The sequence below is a fragment of the Budorcas taxicolor genome, chromosome 16 (genome assembly GCF_023091745.1).
Source record: "Budorcas taxicolor isolate Tak-1 chromosome 16, Takin1.1, whole genome shotgun sequence".
In the NCBI taxonomy this organism is placed as follows: Eukaryota; Metazoa; Chordata; class Mammalia; order Artiodactyla; family Bovidae; genus Budorcas; species Budorcas taxicolor.
In genome coordinates, this window is record NC_068925.1 from 81,577,265 (window position 1) to 81,600,503 (window position 23,239).

A 23,239-nucleotide genomic window follows, 5' to 3' on the forward strand; every position below is an offset into this window, starting at 1 on the left:
AGCTAACAGTCTGGCTCTCCCAGAAAACACCAGCACTTTTCAACTGATCACCCCCAAAGGCAGCACCCCTACTTGACCCCCTGCAGATGACCTGGGTGCCCAGACGCACACCCCAGGCCTGCACACCCGAGGCACAGGGGCGAGCGCCGGGCAGCCAGTCCAGGCTGAGATTAGAAGGCTGTGCAGTACCGCCCACGCAGCCCTGAACCTATCATCAGGATGTTGAAAATAGATCTGAGGAGGGCTTGAGCCGCGCCCAATAGAGCTCCCGCCGGGCGGCGCTGGAGAAGAGCTGTGTGGCAAACAGGGAGTGCTGGCAGTGAGAGCGTGGACGCTGCTGGAGCCAGAGCCCTCGGGTGAGCCCGGAGCCTGCCCGCAACGGAGCCCGGGCTCTCCTGCCTCAGCAGGAGGGGACCCTGCACGTGCTCTCCCCACCGCACCCAGCCTCCCCCTTCTCCTGTCAGAGGCACAGGTGCCCGTCAGAGACAGACCCGGGCCCACTGGTCCTCCAGGCATGCAGGCTGCGGCCGCCCTGGACACAGCCTGGGCACAGATGCCATCCTCAGGGCATCCTCCCGGCCTGGCCCTGTGCCTGCTGGGCCGGGGGCTCTGGCACCCTCTCCCTGAGGGCCAGGTCCCCAGGAGCCACAGTGAGGGAAGGTGTGGGAGTCCGCAGAGGGCTGACCCAGCATTCCAGGGGCTTCTATGACAGAGCAAGGCCTGCCTGCTGGGGCCAGGGAGCTGTGCCTGGCCCCCCACCTTCCCATGTGGGAGAGGGCAGGCCCTGGGGACATCGAACCACCCGGGTAATGCAGACGTGGGGGGAGGAGGTTGGCCAGCACACGTGGGAAGCCCGAGGCATCCATATGCCCCTGGCCGGCCGTCACAGGCCTCCAGGCTGAGGGGGACGCTGTGGGATGGACCCCCAGGTCGGCCAGGTGCTGGGGTGCAGATGTTGCCAGCAGGTGGGGGTCCAGGCGGGGGCTGGGCTCCCTGGGGCCCAGGAATCGGAGGAGACCGCTCGGCCCCTCCTCTGTGAGTCTCACTCCAAAAGACAAGACAGGGAAGGGAGAAAGACGGGAGGAGACGCGCACAGCTATCTGAGAGGCGGCCGGGCTGACCTGTGAGGACCCAGGGGCCCGTCTGTGTCCCCACGCCAGTGGAGGTTCTCCGGAGACAGGAAATCGGCTCAGCGCCCTTTCCAACAACGAGCGCTTTCCAGGAAAATGAAGTAGTGAGCCCTCTGTCACCGGGAGTGTGTCAACAGAACACCTACCTGCCTACAATGCTACGAGGGAGTGATTTCAGCTTTAGGTGGGTGGCTCCACCACACAACGCTCACTGTGTGTTCTGAGTCCCAGGGAGGGAGGCAGGCCCTCCTTCCTCCCGCCGTGAGGGGCGGGGTTGCAGAGCAGCAGGGATGAGCCTGGTCAGCCCAGGACTGGCTCTCCCTGGAGCCCCCTCGCACAGCGCACCCCCAGCCCCCAGCAGAGGCTGTGAGCCGCAGGCATGTGTGCGGAGGGAGTACTGGCGCGGGGTGAGGCTGGAGGTCTGCAGAAGAGAGAGCCGCTGGTGCTGGTGGCGGGGGGTTGGGGGGACAGGGCAGCTGTGCCGCAGTGCACGTCAGCTGGGGAGGGGACACGGGCCAGCAGCGAGAAAGCAGCCCGTGACTCCGGGCGACCTGATCCTACTCCACCTTAGACGCTCCCCCGGGGAGCCTGGGCCTGGGGTGGAGACTCTGATCACCACTCTGCCAGGAGCTCCGGGCACTTCCCTCCACGTGTGCTCGTCCTCAGGGCAGAGCAGCGGCCAGGAGCCCCCCTCGGCCCATCTGCTCGCCTCAGCCGCAGAGCAGGGCCTGCAGCAGCTGGAGCAGGGAGGCCCAAAGGGCAGGGGCAGGGCCCGGGAGGAGTGGACCTGGAGGAAGGGTCCCGCCAGCTGCCCCTGACGACGCGGGGCTCCCCGCGGCTCTGCGAGCCTGGGAGCATCGGGCCCCCCTCTCTCCGCCTGGAGAGGCTCGGCACCGCAACCGTATGTGTGGAGCGTGGGGACGCGAGTGTGTGCGAGCTCGCACACACAGCCCGTCTGCCCGGGCATCGGAGCTGGGAGGACTCCCCAGAACTCTCCACCCGCCCAGTGTGGTGAACAAAAAGGAAAAGCTCCGCTGGAGAAGGCGGTTCCCTCCCCCTATTCACGCGTCCCTGAATGCAGCCTCTAGAGTAAGCCCCGCCCCCTGAGACACCCCACATCAACCCACTGGCTTAGAGACACAATTTCCTGACTTCCTTCCCCTGCTCTGCTTGGCCAGCGCCTCCAAGGGCCTAGCCGTTGTCATGGCAACCCCTCACGTGGGTCCAGACGCCTTCCGAGGAGGTGGGAGCAGGAAACCCAGCTGTCTGGGCTCCTTAGCACCTGGAGGGCTGAGGAGGGGGTGCCTCCAAGGGAGTCAGCCGCTGGCCGACTGGAGGTCGGGATGGGGCTGCGTGTGCACTGTTCTGTTAGCACCAGCTCTCAGGCCGGGGGGCATCGTCAGGGTCTGCTGGCCTCAATCTGTGCCCCTCCCCGGTCCTGACCCTGAGGGGAGCACCCTTCCCAAGTGGGGAACCTGAACCGCAGAGGAGGCCCTGGAGCTCAGGACGCCTGCACAGGGCGGCAGACTGCAGACTCCCAGCGGCCCCGCCCCAGGCTGGCTCTGACCTTCAGCTGGGAGGTCGGGACCCTGGAGGAGCCTGCGGTGGACTGCCCACCAGGGCCCAATGGCATCTGAGCCCTACGAGGGGCCCCTTTCCTCCGGATGCTCACCCCCCCAGCCTTCCAAGTTTCCAGGCCTTCCCAGTGGGACCCTCGTTCTTTGGCAGCTCCCAGAGAAAGGGAAGGGCAGGGCGCCTGCTTGGACCATCTGGGCCCCAGCTGACTTCTGGGAAGCCATGATCAGCTTTCATTCCCTTTCGTTCCAGAAAGGCTCTCATGTGGGGCTGCCTCCCTGCCTCCCCAGGAGCTGGCTGGGCAGCTCCCGGGGTCTGGGATAGTCCCAGGGTGGGTGTGTCCTGACACTGAGCTCACAGTGTGGAACCTGTGTCTCACCACCACCTGGAGGTGCCTGACAACCCAGGCACCTCCGTGGGCTCCGGGGTGCCCCCACCCCACTCGCAACAGCGGCTGTGCCTGGGGTCACCTGCTCCTCCCACGCCCCCACCCCCTCTTCAATGCCCTGCTCCCCTGGGGCAGTCCACCCATCAACCCCACCTGCGGTCAGTCCAGGACGTTTGCCCCACTGTCCACTCTCCCCCACCAGCTCTGCCGTGATCGGTCTGGGGGCTTGTGCCCAGCATATAGAGGTTGGCCAGGCCCCTCTTCACCTGCCGACCCCCTTCCTTCCATCAGGCCCCCTACGCAGACCTGTGGCTCAGGGATCCGCAGATTCTGCCTCCCACCACGGGCTCAGGGTGACTCCCAAGAGGCTTCCGCACCCCAGGCCAGGCTCTGACCCTCCATCTCCCGACCGCCCTCCTCTATGAGACAGGCGGGTGCTCAGCCCCGCTCTCTCCGAACGCCCCTCCCCCACCAGTTTCAGGACCGTGTCAGTGTCTCTGTGGTCACCGTCTCTTGAGAAGGGCCTCGGCCAGGCAGCCCGGTCCTGGGCAGTTCGGGGACTCGCAGGCCTGGGGAGCCCTGACCTTGAAAGGGGGGCTTGCCCTCTGATCGCCTGTCCCTTCCCTCCTCCAGACAGGCTAACCTTCCCCTGCCCTGTCCCACCGCCCTCAGCCCGACACCCCTCAGCCCCGCGCCTCCTCTGCCTCAGTCACAACTCAACAGCCCCTTTTCCAAGGGGCCGAGGCAGGGCTTCACCTCCCAGGCCCTCTCCTGCACCCCATTTTCTCCACAGCCCTCCTTTTGGCCTGGAATTACTTGCTTTTCTCCTTGATCACCTGTCTCACCCCTTTAGACTGTAAGCTCTTTGCGGGCAGCGCTCGGCACCGGGTGGGGGATGAGGTGGCCCCTCGACTTTCCCCCCGACCCGTGCCCCGAGGGTCGCTGCAGAGGCCAGGCCTGCAAGGCCCCCGCGCCTCCCGCTTTGCGGGTGTCCAGTCTGGCAGCCCACTCCAGTGTTCTTGCCTAGAGAATCCCAGGGACGGGGGAGCCTGGTGGGCTGCTGTCTATGGGGTCGCACAGAGTCGGACACGACTGGAGCGACTTAGCAGCAGCAGCAGCCCCCACCCACTGCAGAGCCCGTATGCGGCCTCCTTCGCAAGCCCCTGAATCCAAACCCGCCCTGCCGGGGGTCCGTCACCCCGGCCCAGCAGGCCCTCGGGGTCCCGGGAAGGTCGCGGCCAACCAGTCCTTGCAGCGCGGCCTCCCCCGGCCGCCGGCCGAGCCCCCGCCCGCCCCCACGCGCCCCGCCGCGGCCTGTCCGTCACGAGGGCCGCAGCCCGCCGGCCCCGCCCCCGCGCGCGCACGGACACGCCCCTCCGCAGCCCCCGGCCGAGCGGGCCGCTCGTGGGGACCCAGGAAGCCGGGTCCCTCAGCCCGGGGGACCACATCCCCGCCGCCACCGCAGCGAGTCCGCGGAGCGCGGGCCGCCTCCAGCCCCGGGCCTCGCCGCTGTGCGCCCGGGCACGGCCATGCCGGCCCCCGGGGGCGCCACCTTGCCCCGCGCCTCGCGGCTGCCTCCCCCCAGGGCGCCGCGTCCCGGGAGAGCGGGCGCAGCCCCGGGCCTGCTCCGGGTTTGCCGCGCAGGCTCCTCAGGTCGGAGAACAATGGAGCAGCTCTCCGCGCCGCCTCCGCCAGCGAGCTTTGTTCCTCCCCCCGCCCGGCCGGCCCCCGTTAGCCGAAAGAATAAGGCCTCCCGGTCAGCGGGGAGTCTCCGCGCGATCCCCAGACCTCACCCACGCGCTGAATAGCGGGGGTGGGGTGGGGTGCGGGCCACAGCCGGGCCGAGGTACAGAACGCGCGTCCAGATGCGCGCAGCTGGCTGCCCGCCGGCCCCCAGGCCCCAGGAGCGTCTCCCGGCCAAAACACCCACACCCGGGAAATCCGACGCGCCCTCCCGCCGGGGATGCACAGAGGAAGCGGAGCCTCAACGCTGCTCCGCGGCGGAACAGCGCTCACCTCTGTCCCGCCACATCTGGCCTCTACCCCAGCTCCCGCCCGGCGCTCCCCCGGCGATGTGCTCCAGCCCAGAACAGACCACGACGCGGCTGTGGTCTCCACCAGCCCCCAGATTTTGCCAGATGAGGACGCTAGGCTTTAAGATTCCAGGAAGCTGATGGGCCCTATCTCTGAGACGCTAAGGCCGGCACCTCATTGTCCAACCTCACCTCTGACAGGCCAGCGGCGAGCCGGGGCTCCGGCCCGGGGACATCCATACCTACCGAGGCGCACTTCGGCCACATGCACCTGGGGATGGGCCAGTCGGGCACATTTGGGCGCAGCGTCCCGGCACAGCCCGCCTGGGGTCCGCAGAGCCCCGCAGCGGGGAGGGGGCAGCGGAGAGAGGCTGCTCCCCCCACACCTTCCGCGGCAGCGCAAGGGGACCGACAGGGGCGGGGCGGGCCGCGGACTCACCCAGCACCTGGCTGAAGAGCAGCTGCTCCAGGTCTCCCAGCACGGTCACCACGAGCTCGGGGTCCACCTTGAGGAAGGCGCGCTCCTCCTGGCCCTTGGCGGTGGGCGCTGGCCCGGAGCCCTTCTGCGCCTTGGCCTTGCTGGAGAGCAGCTCGTCGTCCGACTTGGCGTCGTCGCTCACGGCCGCCTCGGGAGCTTTGCTGAGCGGCTTGACCTCGGCGTAGGGGCCGCGCGGGATCCGGCTTGGCTTCCCCAGGCTGGGCGCGAGCGGGGCCAGAGGGGTCTTGGCGCCGCCCGCCGGGCCGCCCTTGGCCTGGAAGAGCGAGTGCTCGGACTTGGACAGCGTCTTGGACATCAGCGGAGCCTCGCGGGCCTTGGGGCCGCCCTTGCCCGAGCCCTTGGGCGCCTTGGCCATGTCGTCGCTCCACTCGGGCTCATACAGCTGCGTCTTCTTCTCCGAGTCCGTGAGGAACGAGAGGTTGGTGAGCGACTTCTGCTTGCGCAGGTTGGAGGCGGGCGGCCCGCCGGGGACTCGGCCGTCCGCGCTGCCGGACTTGAAGACCTTGAGCTCCGCCGCGCCGGCCTTGGCCGTGCCGCCGCCGCCGCCGGGCGCCTTGGCGCGCTGGGGCAGCATGGCTCTGCGGTCCGCCGCCGCCTTCCGTCCCGCGCCCCGAGGCTCGTCCGCGCCCTCGCCGCCGCCGCCGCTCAGCTCCACCTCGGGCTGCGCGCTCTTGACGCTGCCGCCCAGCATTCTGCCCGCGAGGAGCGCATGGACGATCCGGGCGTCTGCAGGCACCGGGGGCGGGTGGGGGGGGCGGGGGAGGGGCGGGGAGGGGGAGGGAAAGGACGGAGGAAACCGCCGAGGAAGGGGGAGGAGGCCGAGGCGCGGGGGAAGAAACGCGAGGCAGGCGGCGGGGAAGGGAAGAAGCCGGGGAGCGACGGGGCGGGGTCGGGGGGAAAGGGGCGGGGCGGGGGAAAGACAAATTAAAATTTTTAAATCGATCGAAGAGGAACACACGCCCAGAAGCTCGCCGGCGCTCGGAATGCCCGGCGCGGATCCCGGGCCCCTGACCGCCGGGCCGGTGGGTCCCGCGGGCCGTGAGCCGCCCGCCAGCGGGAGCGGAGGCTGCGGGCTGCGACTCGGGGCGCAGGAAGGAGGGGGAGGGCGGCGGAGGGGAGGGCTGTGCGCGCGCGCGGAGCTGGGCGCGAGAGTCTATTTCTGGCTCGGGAGGGGGTGGTGTCTGCAGCCGAGATCCAGGGGCGGAGGGGTGTGGGGATGAGGGATTCGACCCGGTTTTCTCCTCGCTTTCGGCGCGGAGCGGGCAGGATCCGGGGCACGGATGGTCCCCTGCCGCGCCCGGGGGGCGGGGGCGGTGCGAGGGTTTGCTGAGGCGGTGGCGGGGGAGTGCAGGTCAAGGGGGCCGAGGCTGGGCGTCTCGGGACCCAGAGAGACAGTGGGCTGAGCGGGCCTGGGGGAGACGCTGGGAGGGGCGGAGAAGCCGTGTCGGGGCGCCGGCTCCCCGCCCCCACGTCTGGGGCGCTCCCGCCCCACCTCCCGTCTCTGCGAGGCTCAAGGCTGCCCTCCTGAGGTGGGGACGCCTCCGGAGGACCGGGCCGGGGGCGGCTTGGAGAGACCGGTCTCGCGGACTGGGGAGGGGCCTCCGGGCGCTGGAGAAGGGGGCTGATCTCGGTGTCCGGGTCTGACTGCGTGACCTTGTCAAAGTCACTGCAGCCCTGGATCCCCGGCTTCTCTCCCGGGACTGTAGTACCGGCCTCAGAGTTAAAGGGACTGGACCTGGGAAGAGCTCCATCAAACCCAGGGCATCAGGACCAGTTGGCCCTGGCCTCTCTCTCACCTGCCCGAGCAGTGGTGGGGGCTGCAAAGCCAACAAAAAGATGTTTTCCTAGCCGCCCCCACCGGCTGCAGGAAGAGGGCAGTGTGCAGGGACCGTCCCGGCCCTCAGGAGACGTGGCCCTGCCCACCCTCCCTGGCCTCCCGGGTCAGGACCAAGTTGCCTGAGCGAACAGTCCTCAGGCAGGAGAGAGAGGGACGGGAGAAAGAGGGGGCCCTGGGAGCCACCCCATCCCCATCTTCCATCTCTGCAGCCCCAGGCACCCCCAGACCCTGAGGCTCCGGCCGCCCCCCTCCTGGCCCTCACTCGCTCGCTCAGCTCAAGGCTCAGCCTGCCTGTGCCAGAGGCACTTGTGTTCCTGTTTGTCCCCCCACCCCCACCCCGCCCCCCGCCGGCTCCCATGCTCAGATGGAGCTTGTCTCCCAGCACCTTGGTGGCGTGGGTTTGGAGGCCCGAGTCTGGGGCTCCGGGCCTGCTCCCTGCATGTCTCCTGGGTGCTGGCAGGGTCCCGGGCCCTGACCCAGACACGTAAAGCCTGCAGGTCCAAGGCCTGTGGCAGAGTGGATGTGCTGGCCACAGACGGCTCAGGCAGAAGGGCGTTTGCTGAGAGACATGGACCCTTGCCTGGGCCTTGGAGAAACAGAGAAATGTGGCAGCGCTGGCCTCGGGAGCTCAGTGTTCGGCAGAACCCGCAGAATGACGAGCGCGACTCGGACTAGGCTGCCCCTGTTCCTGGGAAACAGCAACCAGCCCAGTGGCGTGTCCCGTGCAGGCGGACAGAGGTGTGCAGTGCTCTTCCCAGGAGGACCGAGGGGGCTCTGAACCCGGGGGCAGGCCCCCCGTCACCCTGCTGCTGTGACCCCAAACTCCAGCACATACTTGGGCGGTCCCCAATACATGTGAGCGGGCGTGGCAGGTGGGAGGATGCGTGAAGGAACTCTCGGAAGCTTTCTGGAGTAGGATCAGCCTAAGTAGGGAAGGGTTCAGACCAGGGGGCCAGGGAGCCGGAGGTGGGGGTGCCCATCAGTGGGTGCGAGTTCACTAGATGGTCAGAGGGCACCGCGCAGTCGGGCCTCCGGGCCTGCACAGAGGAGGAGGCTGGTCGGAAGGTCTCCCCCCCCCCCCCCCCCCCCCGCCCGGGCACACGGGAGACGTGCTCAAGCCCAGACCCTTCCAGCTGGAGGATGGGACTCAGTGCCACCGTCGGCACCAAAGGTCTGGGTGACAAGCCCGCCCTTCCCCGACACTAGCCACTTCTCCTGAAATCACAACAGCCTCCCGAGTCCCCCGCCTCACTCAGAAGTCTTCTCCAGCCTGCACACACACAGCGAATTCAGTCATGAGGGGGTCTCACTGTCCCTGAAACCAGCAGCTCGAGAGTCTGGGGACACTGCTCCCTGCTGCCCAGGTGGCTGTGTTTGCACACACGGACTCCGACTCCTCCGAGGCGGCCGGGGGCGGCCTGGCTGCCCCCTGCCGGGTTGGCGCTGTGGCCCGTCCCAGCCTGGGTGCCACTGTGGACAGAGGCCCTCCTGCGCGCCAGTCGGTTCGACCAGCATCTCTGCACCCTCTCTGCGGGCCCCCTCCTCCCTGCCTGGTCTGGCCCCGCTCCGGCTATGGCTCTGCCCATGCCCTCCTGGTCTTGGTGCCCCCTGCCCAGGCCTGAGCCCCTTCCTCTCGGCTGCCCTAACTCACTCACTGGCTCCTGGGTTTCCGCCTGGTCCCGGCCCCTCTCTTTATTCCCGTGTCTCCTCTCAAGGGGCATCATATGCCCCGGACCCCGAGTCCGTACCCTTCCCTCAATAATCGGCTCCTGAAATCTCACTTTCTTCCAGAAGAGAGTGTTTTCCAGAAAGGACACACGAGCCCACCTCCCCCTCCCTCTGCGTGAAGCACCACCTGTCAGTCTACAAGATGGAAGACACTTCTGCATCGTCTCCTGGGCCAATTCAGTGCTGAGTTCGCGGGCTGGTCCTTGTCTGTCCGCCCACCCCGCGTCCCCTGTCCCTCTCTGAAGGGGCTCGCCATGGCCGTGGGGAGGTCCCTTTAAAGCACAGCCTCCTGGGACTCACATTCGCTCCCTCCCTCCGCTCTCTCCATTCCTTTCACGGCTCCTGACTTTCCCACCAGCCTGCACTGCAGCGGGAGCGCTCGCTGCCGTGGCAACAGCCGTTCCAGCATCAGTCGATAAAGCCAATACGTGCAGAGTGGCTCCTAAAAAGAGGCTCCTGCCCTGTCACGCACGCCAGTGCCAGCCCGGGGCCCTCCCAGCCTCTCCCCACTCAACAGCCCGAACGGCCGGGCGGGGCCACGGAGAGGGGCTGTGTGGGAGGCAGAGGCCCAGCTCGGTGGGCAGTGGGTGCGGACGGCGTGGTGGCCTGTGGAGGGGACTGGGCCCTGTGCAGCCTCCAGAGGGGACGTGGGAAGGAGGCTGATTTGCAATCATGATGGCCCCCCGTCTCCAGGCCCCCAGGCCGCTCATCCTCACCCTGCTCTCTGCCAAGGCACGGCAGCCTCTCCAGTGGGGGTGGGGTCAGTGGGCTGACCGCATCTGCTGCCCGATACCGTAGAACTATTTGAAGAACGGAGACACAAGCCCCCGGCCAGGGACAGGCACGTGGTGTGACGCTCTGTCCCCCACCGGTGACCGGAAACCACACGCCCTGTCCCTCCATCTGAGAGAGGGTCTCTGCTGGGAAGGGGGCCAGGATGCCTCCACCCGACTGACCTTGAGGGTGGCCTTGGGAGAAGGGGGACTCAGGTAGGGGAGTGGGCAGGTGAGTGCACGCCCTGCTGCTCGACGGCTGAGGGCTGAGCAGAGGGGCCGTCCTCTCAACTCCTGCGCCCGCCGTCGGGACCTGGGGGGCCTGCCCTGCCTTTAGGGGGCCCTGGCGGCCCCTGTGCTGAGCTCATCCCCTCCCAACTCCCCGCCTCCGTGGAAAGCCCTGCAGCCACTGAGCCCTTGTCCTTCTGCCCTTGTCTCCACCGCATCACCACGCCCGGTGTCTTTCCCCTCCAGCAGGGACTTTCTGAGCGTACAGAGCACACCCGTGGGCAGCGCAGCGGAGTCTCCTATATGATGGACAGCCTGCCCCTGCCCCTCACACCCGCCCAGCACCTCCGAAGCCCGCCCTGACAGGCGCTGGGATGCACCGGGGAAATGCAGATGGAAACGTATTCTCCTGAGATGTCCAGTTAAACAGGAGGAACAGGTGACAGGCAGGAGGCTAGCTACTGAGAAGCGCTGAGGAGAAGGAACAGACCCGGCATGGGGAGCGTGAAGCAGCTGAGGGCAGGGGGCGAGCTTGTGGCTGGGTGACCCAGGGAGGCTGTGCTGAGGAAGCACGTTTGAGGAAAGCTCCAAAGAGAGGGCTCAGTCTCTGGGTGTCTGGGGAAGACTTTTCCAGGCAGTGGCTATAGTCTGTACAAAGACCCAGGGGCAGGGTGTGCCTGGTGTGCCTGGCCGACTCTGGGCATGTGCTGAAGCCATAGGGATTTGCCGCTGGAGCAGAAGTGGGCCTGTGAAAGCGAGGGGGCCTAGACCACTCAGGGGACTGCGGCCTGCATGGCTCTGGGTTCGGGGCTGCCGTGAGTCAAGGTCGGGAAGCCCTTGGGAGAGACGACTAGGCCCTCTGTTCCCCAGCCCTTCCTGCGGCCACGGGCCCTCCTCTGCACGCCTCTCCTGACTCCCTATGCACTTTTCTGCAGCCGATGTGATAATTTTCTGGCATCCCATCAGCAGGCTTCATCCACCGATCTGTGATTCCCGAGGATCCACCCTCGGCTGGTCTACTGACCATGAGCTTTTCCCAGAACCCACCACCGCCCTTTGCGTACAGCGGGCTCTCGGGAATACTTGGAGAATGACGAGCAGCGGAGTGAACGGGTGCGTGACTCAGAGCAGATGTGTGCGGCTGTCAATAGCGGTGACCTCTGGTGCCCGTGGTGAGAGACAGCGCAGCTGGGCCGGAACGGCAGCCAGGCCCCGGGACGGCTCCCAGCCACACCTTCCCTCCGGTTCCTGCAGCCCTAGGCCCGGGGGGCCAGCAGTCCCTCTCCCCGCCCCTGCGGGAAGCTCCCGTCCTTGTGACCTCGAGACGAGTCACAGCTGAGACCTTCTCCTTCCCCGTCTCTGCGCTGCATACCTCAGGGGCCTCTGGCACAAGTGGGCAAGAAGTCCTCACGTCCCCTCCTGCACCAGGCAGTCCCGCCCTCCAGGGTGGGTGGACTGCTTCCTACTAGGGGAGAAAAGCAGCTGGTGGACGCAGTGATCCAGCGTGGGAGACCCAGCTGGCTCACACCTCGTGCAGGAAGCCCTCCCAGACTGACCCACTCGCTTCCTCCCAGCCTCAGCTTTCCAGGGCTTGAGACATTTCTGTGGATTCTGCGGGGCCCTGGCTCAGCCCCCTGGCCTGGGGGCTCCCTGAACTTTTGGGTTGGGGGTTTGCTCATGGGCTCAAGGTCACAGGTGGGGGCCCAGAAGAGAGGTTTGCAGTCCGCCTGTGTTGGAAGATGGGGCCCAGGAAACGGAAGGCCAGGGGTGGAGCCGGGGCCGCGGTCCCCGTGTGCCTCTGGCCCAGCGTCTTGGGGAGGACTGCTGGAGGGTGGGGTGCCCCTGCTCCTGGTAACGCCCCGTCCTGGGCCGGCACGCCGATGGGGGGGTGAGCCTGCCGTCGTGTGATGTGGGGGCCGGGCCAGGGAGGCCCCAGAGCCCTCTGGAGGGCCGGGCTCTCCTGGGCTGGGAAGGTGCAGGCCCCCACCTCAGGGGCTGGCTGCTCAGGGTGTGCAGACCTCCAGGATGGGGACCGTAGCCGGAGGGCTGCTGACCTGGGAGGGAAGGTGACTTGCGGCTGGGCTGTGGCCTCTGGCTCTGTCTCCCGGATGCTCGCCGCGTGTCCTGACCCCGGGCTAGAACACGGCCCTCCGCTCCTCAGTGGGGGTGCCCGGCGTGCACAGCCAGACACTGGGGGCTCCCCTCCTCCGCTGAGCAGAGACCCGGGACCCCCCATAAAGCCAGAACCCCACGACGGTGGGCAGAAGTGTGCAGCTCTGACTCGGTGACCCGACGGCCTCCCAGGGAAGGACTGTCCCCCCCTGCCGACCCTGGTTATCGACCACCGTGGAGGGCAGTGCCAACCAACAGGCAGGCTCGGAGCTTGGCTCTGCTGCTCTCCTACCCATCCTCTGGTCCAGGCTGAATCCCATCTGTATCTGCCCTTCTTCCCAATGCCTTCTCGTATATGAATTCAACTCCAGTTCACCCTTCAAGGCCCAGCCTCAGGGCCGCCTCCTCTAGGAAGCCTTCTCTGACTACATCCCACACTGATCTTGAACTTTCTTCTCTACCTGTTATAGTCAGGGGGGCGGATAGACAAACCCTGCCCAGTTATATCCAAGGCAGAGAGGTCCTTTCCCTCCAGCTAAATTGTAAGCCCTCCATTACAGACTGTGTGTTGACGTCCCCCCAAATTCACAAACTGAAACCGATCCCCAGTGTGACCTGCTTGAAGATAGTGCGTTTGGGAGGTCATCAGGTCACAAGGGAGGGTCACTTGTGCCTTATAAGTAGAGGCACCAGGGTGCTTGCTTCCTCTGAGCTGTGTGTGGACACAGCATGAAGACGGTTGTCCCCAGGATGAGAGCTCCCACCAGGAACTGAAACGGTGAGCACTCTGACCTTGGACTTCCCAGCCTCCAGACCCATGAGAAATACCCTTCTACTGTTGAAGCTGCCTGGGCCGACTGCGCCTCTCCTCCGTGGTAGTCAGCAAGGGCCGTGGGTGCCCGTGAGCCGCGGGCCAGGGGTCTCGCTGCCACCCGGCAGCTGCTGCTGCCAGGGACCCACGAGACACGGGGTGGGCGTGTTCCATCAACCCCTCCGAATCCGGCGCTGTCATTGCCTCTGTGTCACAGAGAAATGCGCTCGACCAGGACCACCCCGCAGGCTGCTGCGGGGTCAGGACTGGAGCACAGGCTGGGCACTCGCGCCTGCCCGCCAGCCCTGCTGCTTTGGGGACTGACTGAGCAGTCACATGTGGTTCCAACAAGTGTGGAGCCCCACAGCAGGAAACCCAGGGTCCTGGTGGGGTTGGACGGGGGGTCCCGCAGCAGGTATGGGCCTCGGGAAGGGGGCCCCGCCCCTCCTACCTGTCCAGGCGCCCCCTGGGGCCTGGACGCCCGTCCCGCCCGCCTGGAGTCTGCCAGATCCAGGCTGGCAGTCACACTCGCCCTGGCCCACAGAACCCCAGGGGGGCGGTGCGGGGCGGAGGTCTCCTCCTCCATGCTCAGGACCAAGGTCCCTTCATGGCTCAGCCGCAGGACCTCTGTCCTGGGGTCCTGGTCAATTCCGGGGGGGCCTGGCAGCCCTAACCATCCAGGACCCTTGGGGGCTTCCCTATTCTCAAGTGCTGGGGGCTCTGGGTTCCCTTCAGGACTCGCTGCGTGGCCTTAAGAGAACGTCTCCCTTCTCTGCACTTTGGCTGGTCAGGACGAGGTCAGCTGGGAGTGGGGGTGGGCTTCCAGCTGGAGGGGCAGGAGGAAGCACCTGATCCAGGACTCAGCCTGGAACTGGACTTGGTGAAGTCAGAGGCCAGCTCCCAGCTGACAGAGGCCAGGGCAAGAAGGCGATGCCTCCCACGTGGGCTCGGCTTGTGCGTTGCCATGGCAACCGTCCCCCCACACCTGCTGGGCTGTCCATTGCATACTGGGCCCCAGAGGAGCTCCATGAGGCCCAGGCACAGCATCCTGAGACCAGGACCAGCCATCGGTTGTCATAGCAACTGCAGGCTGCAGGGGTGGGGGGTGCGCTGGTGGCAGGAACTCCAGGCAGGAGATGGGGCGGGCGGCGTCTGCTGGCTGTGTGTGGTCACGTAGGATGGAGACCCGTGAACCACGTGTGTGGGCGTGTCCTCTGTGACCCGTCCACGCAGGGCTGGCTATTCTAAGGCCATTGACCCACAACGCTTAGAGGAGCCTCAAAGACAGCTTTACTCAGTTTTCTGCTTTAGGGCGGAACTGGTGCTCTTACACGGAACCCTATTGCCTCGCTGTGGGCCACGAAACCCAAAAGCCAGATGAAGGAAACACCAGGCCAAACCCAGGTGGTCTGGCAGGCCTGTGATGACCTCACTGCCAACAGAGCAGAACCTGTTAGTCAGTGCTCAGCAACTGGATACAGAAAGTCCATAAACCAACCGTCAGATGCCCAAGTTTTGTGCTGTGAACACGCTCATCTCTCTGGAAGACATATCGTGGGGTCCATCAGGCTCTGAAAGAGGTCACTGATGCCAAAAAAGACTGAAGCCAGCCCCAACAGAAAGGAGACGCCTCCATCGACCTGAGGCTTCTGAGGCTCCGGCTGAGCCAACAAGCCCGCCTCCTCCCATCTGGAGGGACACTCCCTCCCACGCCTCTCAGGTGGCACCTCTCTGCTTTACCCGAAGCTTTGTTAGGTTTTAAACGAGGCGTTAAACGTAACAGAAGAGTGCAGTGGGGCTCCTATCTCAATGAATGGTACGACCCCTTGGCACTTACAAATCGCCCTGCGGATGCCCGGAATACCCCCAGGAGAGGGGCCAGGCACTCGGCCCTCCCACGTGAGCCTGGTCTCATCCCAGGTGCTTCCGTCCTGTACCCCCACCCCCTCAGCTCCGCGGAGGCCCAGCCTCCCAGGGAGGGAGCATGCAGCAAGTTCACGGGGTGCAGTTCCTGCCTGGACCGTGGACCGGCTCCACCCTGGGCCGAGCCCCTCCGGCTGGAGATCCCTCCCACTGTGACCTCAGTCATTCTGCCCCCACCCACCCGCCCTCTTCCCTGACCCTGCAGTCATCTTCAGCTCACTCTGAAGCTCCTGGCCGCACCCCCAGAGACCCAGGAAGGTGGGGTTTGGACTCCTCTTGCCCCCTGAAGGGTGAGCAGGGAATGGATGTCACGACCCGGTGTGGTTCTCAGCCCTTAACCCTCCTGGGCACTGTGTCCAGGTCCCCTCAACTCTCCATGGCGCCTCCCAGAGCTCCTTCTGGGTGGGCTGCAGGCTGTCTTCTCATGGGGAGTCTCTCGGCGGGGACCCTAATCCTCTCCTCATGGTGGGTGGGGAGCTGTAGGTGGCGGATGCTGTAGACCCGTTTCTTCCCATTCAGTGGTGCCCAGGGAGGGACTGAAGCCTCGCCCATTACTGGCTGGGAGGGCTCTTTATCCGCCCAGCCTCCCCAGAAGCTGGGAAGAGGACTGGCCTGCCTTTGCTGGGGTGTGGGAGGGGCGGGAGGGGCAAAGCCCTGTGAAGCTGAGTCTTCAGGACAACCCTGGAGGTGAGGTCTTTCTGCCAGTCACAGAAGGATGGATGGTGGTGAGGATCTACCAAACAACCCCCACCCCAGCTGGGATTCCTATCTGTCCTGCTCCCTTGAAAACTGTCCCAAGGTTGGACAGAGCAGTCTGGTCTGGAGAGACCACAAGTGACCTGGCCCATCCCCACTCAGTAAGCCCCCTCACCCTTGAGATGCACCCACAGCCTGCAGAGGAATGAGCGCCAGTTCATCTGAGGCCAGAGGTTGGATTTCAAAGTCATGCTGGGAGCCGCCGAGGCCAGGACAGGCAGGCACGGAACACGGGGGCCAGGCTGCGGCCTCCAGGAAGGCCACGGCGGGCAGGGAGAAACTTCCCTCCCACCATCCTCCCCCACACTGAAGAGGGGCGCTGCTTGTTCTCAGGGGGGTTCCCAAAACCAGAGCCCTGCCCTTGCTTGCTGGGATGGTCGCACACTCCAGAGCTGGGGCTTCACCACGGGGCCTCCATGCAGCTCGTGTGCAGTCGCACAGGCTGAACACTGCACAGGTCCATGGGCACAGAAGCCCCACAGGGCAACGTTTGTGCCTGTTTCGTCCCTGGATGAACCCAAGCGTCTAGAGCAGGGCCTGACTGTACTCGGTGCTGAATAAAAATTGGTTCACGGGGTATAACTCTCTGGAGGTGGATAACACAGAGCCCCGTGTTCTTGGCCAGAACAGGAAACAGGGAAGCCAGGCCTTGCCTACCCTGTATTCATGGGGGCAAACACCTGAGAACCCCTGACGTCCCTTCTAGATTGGGAGTGGTCTGGGGGCCTGAGCTGCCTGGCCTCTGCTGCTTCTGACCCTCCACTGAAATGGGCTGAACCCCCTGCCTGGAGACAAGTCCCATCCCAGAATCCCCAGGTTCCTCCCTCCCCCCAAAGAAACCGAGTCCAGATCCCTCGGGTTTTCCGTCCCTCCTCCCCGCCGGCTTCCTCAGTGACCTCATCGCTCCAGCCTCTCCCTCCCTAACCCTCCCCAAGCCAGGCTACACCTCACTGGCCGTCTCACAGCTGTCCAGCCTCCTGGGGCGCCCAGGACCCGGAATGTCCCCCGCAACCCTGCAGCGAGGTCACGGCTGGGACGGCCTAGAGCATGACCTCTGAAGGCTGGGCTCCAATCCTGGCTGGACCACCTTGGGATGTCTCCACCTCCTGCCCAGCCATCTGGAAGGTGGGCACCTTAGGAGCATGCCCCCCCGCCAGTCTGGTGGGTACCTTAGGAGCACGCCCCGCCCCCTAGTCTGCCCCACCAAGCTGAAGCAGCAGGTCAGCACGCGCTGAGCAGCTCTGTGTGCTGGGCTTCTCAGGGCTTTGCGCGGGTGTCATCACGGAGGCACAGGGAGGCCAGGAACCAGCCCAAGGCTGCACAGCCAGCAAAGGCAAGGCTGCGATGCCCAGCGGGGCCCTGGGTCCCCACCTCCATATCCCTCCGGCCCCACGGAAGCCCTGCCCCCGAGATCACAGCCCCCACTGCCTGCCTGGAACATGGGCTGTGCTTCCCGTCGATTGTCCGTGCATCCTCTCTTTACAGATGGCTGGGACACACGCCCGGCCTCAAAGTCCCCAGAGGGTGGGAAGGCGCGTGGGAAGGGGGGTTAGCCCAGTGCAAACAAAACAGGCTGGGGGTGCAGAGCCAGTGGCATTCGGGCTGGGTTGGGGCCGGGGAGGGGAGGTGGGGGGACTGTCCCATCGGCGGAGGTGAGGAGAGCCCAGTGGAGCCCAGCACACGGGAAGGCGGGGCCCAGACTCCAGTCCCGGGCAGCCCTTGCTGTGCGTCTTCAGACAAATTTTTTGCAGAACCTCTCTGAGCCCCCTGCCTACAGCAGAGCAGCAGGCCCACGGTGAGGCACGCGCCACGAGCTTACGAACGCCTTCGAGGGCAGCACCTGGTGCTGTGACCTGCACACAGCAGGTGCTCAATAAACAGTGGCTGTCCCCAGAATTTGCTCCTCCCGGGGTCTGGGGAGTTGAGGCAGTGGTCCTGGTCTCAGCTCAGCTACTCATGAACCACAGACGCCACTTTGAGCAGGTTACCCTCCCTCCCTGAGCCTCTCTTCCTGGTGAAAATGAGGCCACATTTCGGCGAGGCTGCCATCTGTTAGGGCAGCCTCACTGTCCGTAAGGACTTGCCAGGTAGCGCTAGTCCTGGAGAAACTGCCTGCCAACGCAGGAGATGCCAAGAGATGCGGGTTCCATCCCTGTGTGGGGAAGATCCCCTGGAGAGGACATGGCAGCCCACTCTAGTATCCTTCCCTGGAGAGTCCCATGGACAGAGGAGCCTGGCGGGGTACAGTCCATGGGCTCGCGAAGAGTCGGACACGACAGAAGTGACTTAGCGTGCACACACCGTGTTAGGGCTGTGACCCTCAGCGCCTTTGAACCCAAAGCCTCTGCAGCCCGGAGACCCAGATCTGGCCTGAGGATCCCGAGGGAGTCCGTGGAGGGTGGCATGTGGCTGCCTGGGAGCCGCAAAGCAGTGTCCCAGCCCCTCCTGCCCTGGGAGGAAGCGCCAGATCTGGGGTTTTCTCTCCTAAACCCACAAGGTGTGAACAACTGAGTGTGGCTTAAAGACAGAGTCAGCTCAACAGGAGAGAGAGAGACGCAAACCAGCCTCAAGGGAGAGGCTGGGGGCAGAGGCTCGCGCCCCAGCGACACGAGGACGCACGGCGTGGGGTGAGAGCAGAACCTGCCATTCCCTGCCCGCTCAGTACCTGCACACGCACGAAGTGGAAGTAATCACCTGTGCCGATCTTGGGGTGACCCTCCTGGTCCTCTCCCACGTGGCCTCATATGCGGGCGCTGGGGACCCCGGCCCTGGCTTCCCAAATTAAGATCCAATGGAGACTCAGGCAATGTCCGCATGACAGCAACCAAGGGGCGTGTCAGCAGATGGGACCCGCGCTGGGTCTCCCTGGCACAGCCGGTGGGCGTGTGGAGGGCCGGGGCACTGGCATGGACACCCCCACACTGCCCGGGGCAGACGTGGAAGGAGCAGCTGGTGGTGGACCCATTCGGGACAAACAAAGGCGGCGCCCAGCACCCTGCTTGGGGGCAAGTCGTCATGGAAAGCCTCTCCCTGCTGCACAGAGCGGCTCTGGTGGTTTGTTGGTTGAACGAGAACAGTGATGAGTGCGTGCGGCCCTCCGAACTCCCTTCCCTTCCTCTCATCTCCCTTTCTTCAGGCTCAGAGTACAGGCCCCCCCCCCCCCCCAAAGCATAAGCAGGCCCCAGATCTCTCCCCATCCCACCCATCAAAGAGCCTGGGGTGTCCTTGGCCGAGGTGGACACTGACCACAAGGCAGAGAGCCTTGCCCGCTGCCCAGGAGGCTTGCAGGAGGTGGGGGGCTCTCTTCCTTTGTGAAGGGGCGTCTTTGTGAAGCCCTCCTCGTAAGCTGCCCTGCACCTCTCACCGTGGAGAACCTCGCCTGCCCTCCACCAGACACGGCAGCTCGAGCTGGTGAGGGGCCTGCTGGCCGAGCAGCCTGGGGCTCCCAGATGTAGCTAGCGAGATCGCTCCCCACTCCTGGGCTGGCGATGCCACGCCCTGGCTGTGTGGCACAAGCGTGAGGAAGCCATCACACTGGCAGCTCTGATGTAGAGACAGCCCGCACGGCGTCCTGGTTACCGCGTCCTAACGCCCGCAGGCCTCTGGGGCCAGGGAGCTGGGCTCCTCTAGTCCCCGCTGCGCTCTGACCCCTCGCCCCCAGAGGGAGCCCCGCCCCCGAGGGAGCCCCGCCCCCGGGAAGCCCCGCCCCCGGGAAGCCCCGCCCCTGGAGGGAGCCCCGCCCTGAGGGAGCCCCGCCCCAGGGAAGCTCCGCCCCTGGAGGGAGCCCCGCCCCCGAGGGAGCCCCGCCCCAAAGCACGTACCCCGGCGGGAGAGTTCCTCCTCAGCGACCCCGCGGGGGCTGGAGTGGCCGTCAGAGGCCCAGCTGCCCTGGCGGAGGGGGCCTGGCTCCGGGTCGGCCTGGACCCTGCAGGACAGAGAACGGGGTCACTCACGGTCACTCACGCTGGCCTCCAGCGTCTCCCCTCGGAGCTTGGGCCTTCCCTTTTGCTGTGCCTCGCTCAGGGCTGGGACCCCCGATGGGCATATACGCCCCCGGGGTGGGCAGCAGGCCTTTTTGGCAGAGTTAGTTAGGCCAGGGGCACCTGAGGGCAGGGGCCCGCCTGACGCCAGTCACCCTTCAGGATCCCGGAGTCCCTGGACCGTGAATCACCCCGGGGCAGAGGGACTCCGAATAACCCTGGCCTGGGGGCCTGTGTCCTGCCAGGTCCCTGCCCCCAGGCTGCCCTGTGCACCCGCGGGAGGGCCACGCTCTGAAGTGGAGGCCGCTGACCCCTCCAGAGAGCTCAGGGGTGAGGAGGATGGAGCAGGCGGTGGGGAGGGCCCAGTTGGGTCTCTGTGACCCCTGAGGGCAGAGTCCTCCTGGGCCCATCCTGGAGGCAGGGAGGAAGGGCGGGTCTCCAAGCACCAGCTCCCAAGTGCACACAGGCCTCGGAGCACAACCCCCGGGTACAGTCCTCCCAGGAACAAAGGCTCCGGGAATTTTATTATAGGCAATTACCCGGGCTCTCCCAGCCGCCCGCCTCCCCGGCAATGTCTCCAGCTAAATGGGCCCTTTGGCAGCTTGAGGGGCTGGCGGGGCGTGTGAGCCGGAGGAGAAATCGCTGGCTGGCCTGGGTCGTGGGGCGGGGGCTGCCTCCCCCCTCCAGGCTTGACCGTTCCCAGCTCTGGGGTGGCCAGAGTGGGTCAGAGGCCAGAGGGACCTCCTCTCTCCCTGCCTCACTGGGTCCAGGGCCGAGGAGATGCCCTCCAGGCTCAGACCCGCCTGAGAGTCCAGGGCTGTGGGGGCCTTTGTTGATCAGCAAACTCCTGCAGGCGGCCCGGCCCTCGTGGGTCTGGGTCTGCAGGCCCCGTGCTGGGGACAGGGCGGGCTCAGAGGAAGCAGGGGGGCCCACCTTGCTGCGAGCAGCTGGCGCGTGCTGCCGGCTGTGAGATGCCTACGGAACAACGAGCTTAAACCTGGCCTTTTCCGGAGGCAGCGCAGCGTACTGGTGAGAAGGCAGCGGGACGTTACTAGGTGAGGGCTGGGTAACACCACACACACACACATCACACACACCACACATCACACACACATCAGATACACCACACACACACACACACCACACACACACACCACACACATCACACACACACCACACACACACACACTCCCCCCTACACACACACCACATGCATCACACACACCGCACAGACATCACACACATCACACAGACACACACATCCCACACATCACATACCACAGATCACATACCACACACCACACATCACAAACACCACACACACACCCCACACATACACTCAACACACACAACAAACATCACACACACACGACACACACACACCACACACACACACACACACCCCCCACACATATACCACACACACACCCCCCCACATATACACCACACACACACACAACCACACATCACATACACCACACACACACATACACACACCCCTCCACACACACACACCACACATCACACACACGACACACACACACATACACTCCCCCCACACACACCACACACATCCCACACACCACACATGCACACACACATGCACCCCCACACACACACCGCACACACCACACACACCACACAGACATCACACACACCACACACACACACCACACACATCACACACACACCACACACACACACACTCCCCCCTACACACACACCACATGCATCACACACACCGCACAGACATCACACACATCACACAGACACACACATCCCACACATCACATACCACAGATCACATACCACACACCACATATCACAAACACCACACACACACCCCACACATACACTCAACACACACAACAAACATCACACACACACGACACACACACACCACACACACACACACACACCCCACACCCCCCCATACATATACCCCCCACGCACACACCACACACACACATACACCCCACACATACACCACACACACACCCCACACATATACCACACACACACCCCCCCCCACATATACACCACACACACCACACACACACACAACCACACATCACATACACCACACACACAGATACACACATCCCACACACACCACACATCACATACCACACACCACACATCACAAACACCACACACACACACACACACCCCACACATACACTCAACACACACAACAAACATCACACACACACACCACACATACACCACACACACACACCACACATCACATACACCACAGCCCCCACACACACACCACACACATCACACACATACACACACACCCCCCCACACACACCACACACACATACACCACACACCCCACACACACATACACCGGACACACACCACACACACACACACACCACACACATCACACACATGCATACACCCCCCACACCCCCCCCACACACACACCACACACACACACACACACCACACACACACCCCACACCCCACACAGCTGAGCACTCCAACTGAGCGGGCAGGGCCAGGGCAGTGAATAGGAGTAACTGGCTGTCACTGTTCTTGTGAGCAAAGGCGAGAGGGGGCGCACGGGGCAGGGCTCCCACCCCAGGCAGTGGGCGGCAGCCTCAGGGTTCTGACCTCAGGAGCAGCACCCTTTCACCTCCTCCACCCCACACAGCCAGGCCCTGCATCCCCCAGTGATCCCAGCTGGAGTGGATGGCACCGTCTGTGCAGGACATTGGTTGGAAGTGGAACCAGAGGAAAGAAAACCCACACCTGACCCTTGAGACACTATCGCACCCTCCTAAACCCTCACCCTGACCCTCAGCCCCAGGCCTGGGCTCTTTGTGGAGCAGAGAAGGGTGAGGGCAGAGACGAGGGAAGCAGATGGGCAGGACCAGAGCGTGCAGAGCAGACTGAGGCGTCTCTGCTGTGTCTGCCCTGCGTGTCTGGGGTGGCTGTCCGGGTCGTGGGCAACGGACATCTCCCAAGGAGGCAGGGGAAAACACCACCGCTTCGTTCCCTGGAGGAGCAGGAGGGGCCTGGGGTCGGGGAAGCTGAGCCCGCTGAGACCCGGCGGGCTGGAGCTGTGCAGAGGCCGGCTGTGGAGCGCAGGGAGGTCTCCATGGAAACTGTGTCTCTGACCCCTGGGCACAGACATGTCCTCACAGCGTGGCCAGCCCTGCTCGGGAGGGGCCTGCGGTTCCGCATAGCCCGTGGGGCGTCCTCGGTCCCAGGCTGCCTTTTAACCATGACCCTCCTGTAACCCTAACGTGGGCCTGAAACCGTCGGTCTGAGAGGTATGACGTGAAGATCCCTGCTGAGGCGTCAGGCCACTTTTCTGTTTAAAACACAATGGTGTCCTGAGCGGAGGAAAATGTCTGTTTAGTTCTGACGGAGATGTTCATAGGAAAAAGAGCTGGCCTCTTTGGAAAATGTCAGATTCTACATCTGCCAGGAGGCCTGAAGGGTAGATAAT

At 64.9% G+C, this 23,239-nt stretch overlaps 1 protein-coding gene across 1 annotated transcript in view; it reads right to left on the bottom strand.

The window, feature by feature from the left end:
- Positions 1 to 23,239, bottom strand: part of NAV1 (neuron navigator 1) — a 194,710-nt gene that overhangs the window by 113,492 nt on the left and 57,979 nt on the right. The window contains exons 3-4 of the mRNA XM_052653483.1: positions 19,615 to 19,718; positions 5,566 to 6,351 (exon numbers count right to left, since the gene is read on the bottom strand). Coding sequence (XP_052509443.1) covers positions 5,566 to 6,351; positions 19,615 to 19,718 — 890 coding nt within the window. The remainder of the gene's footprint in view (positions 1 to 5,565; positions 6,352 to 19,614; positions 19,719 to 23,239) is intronic.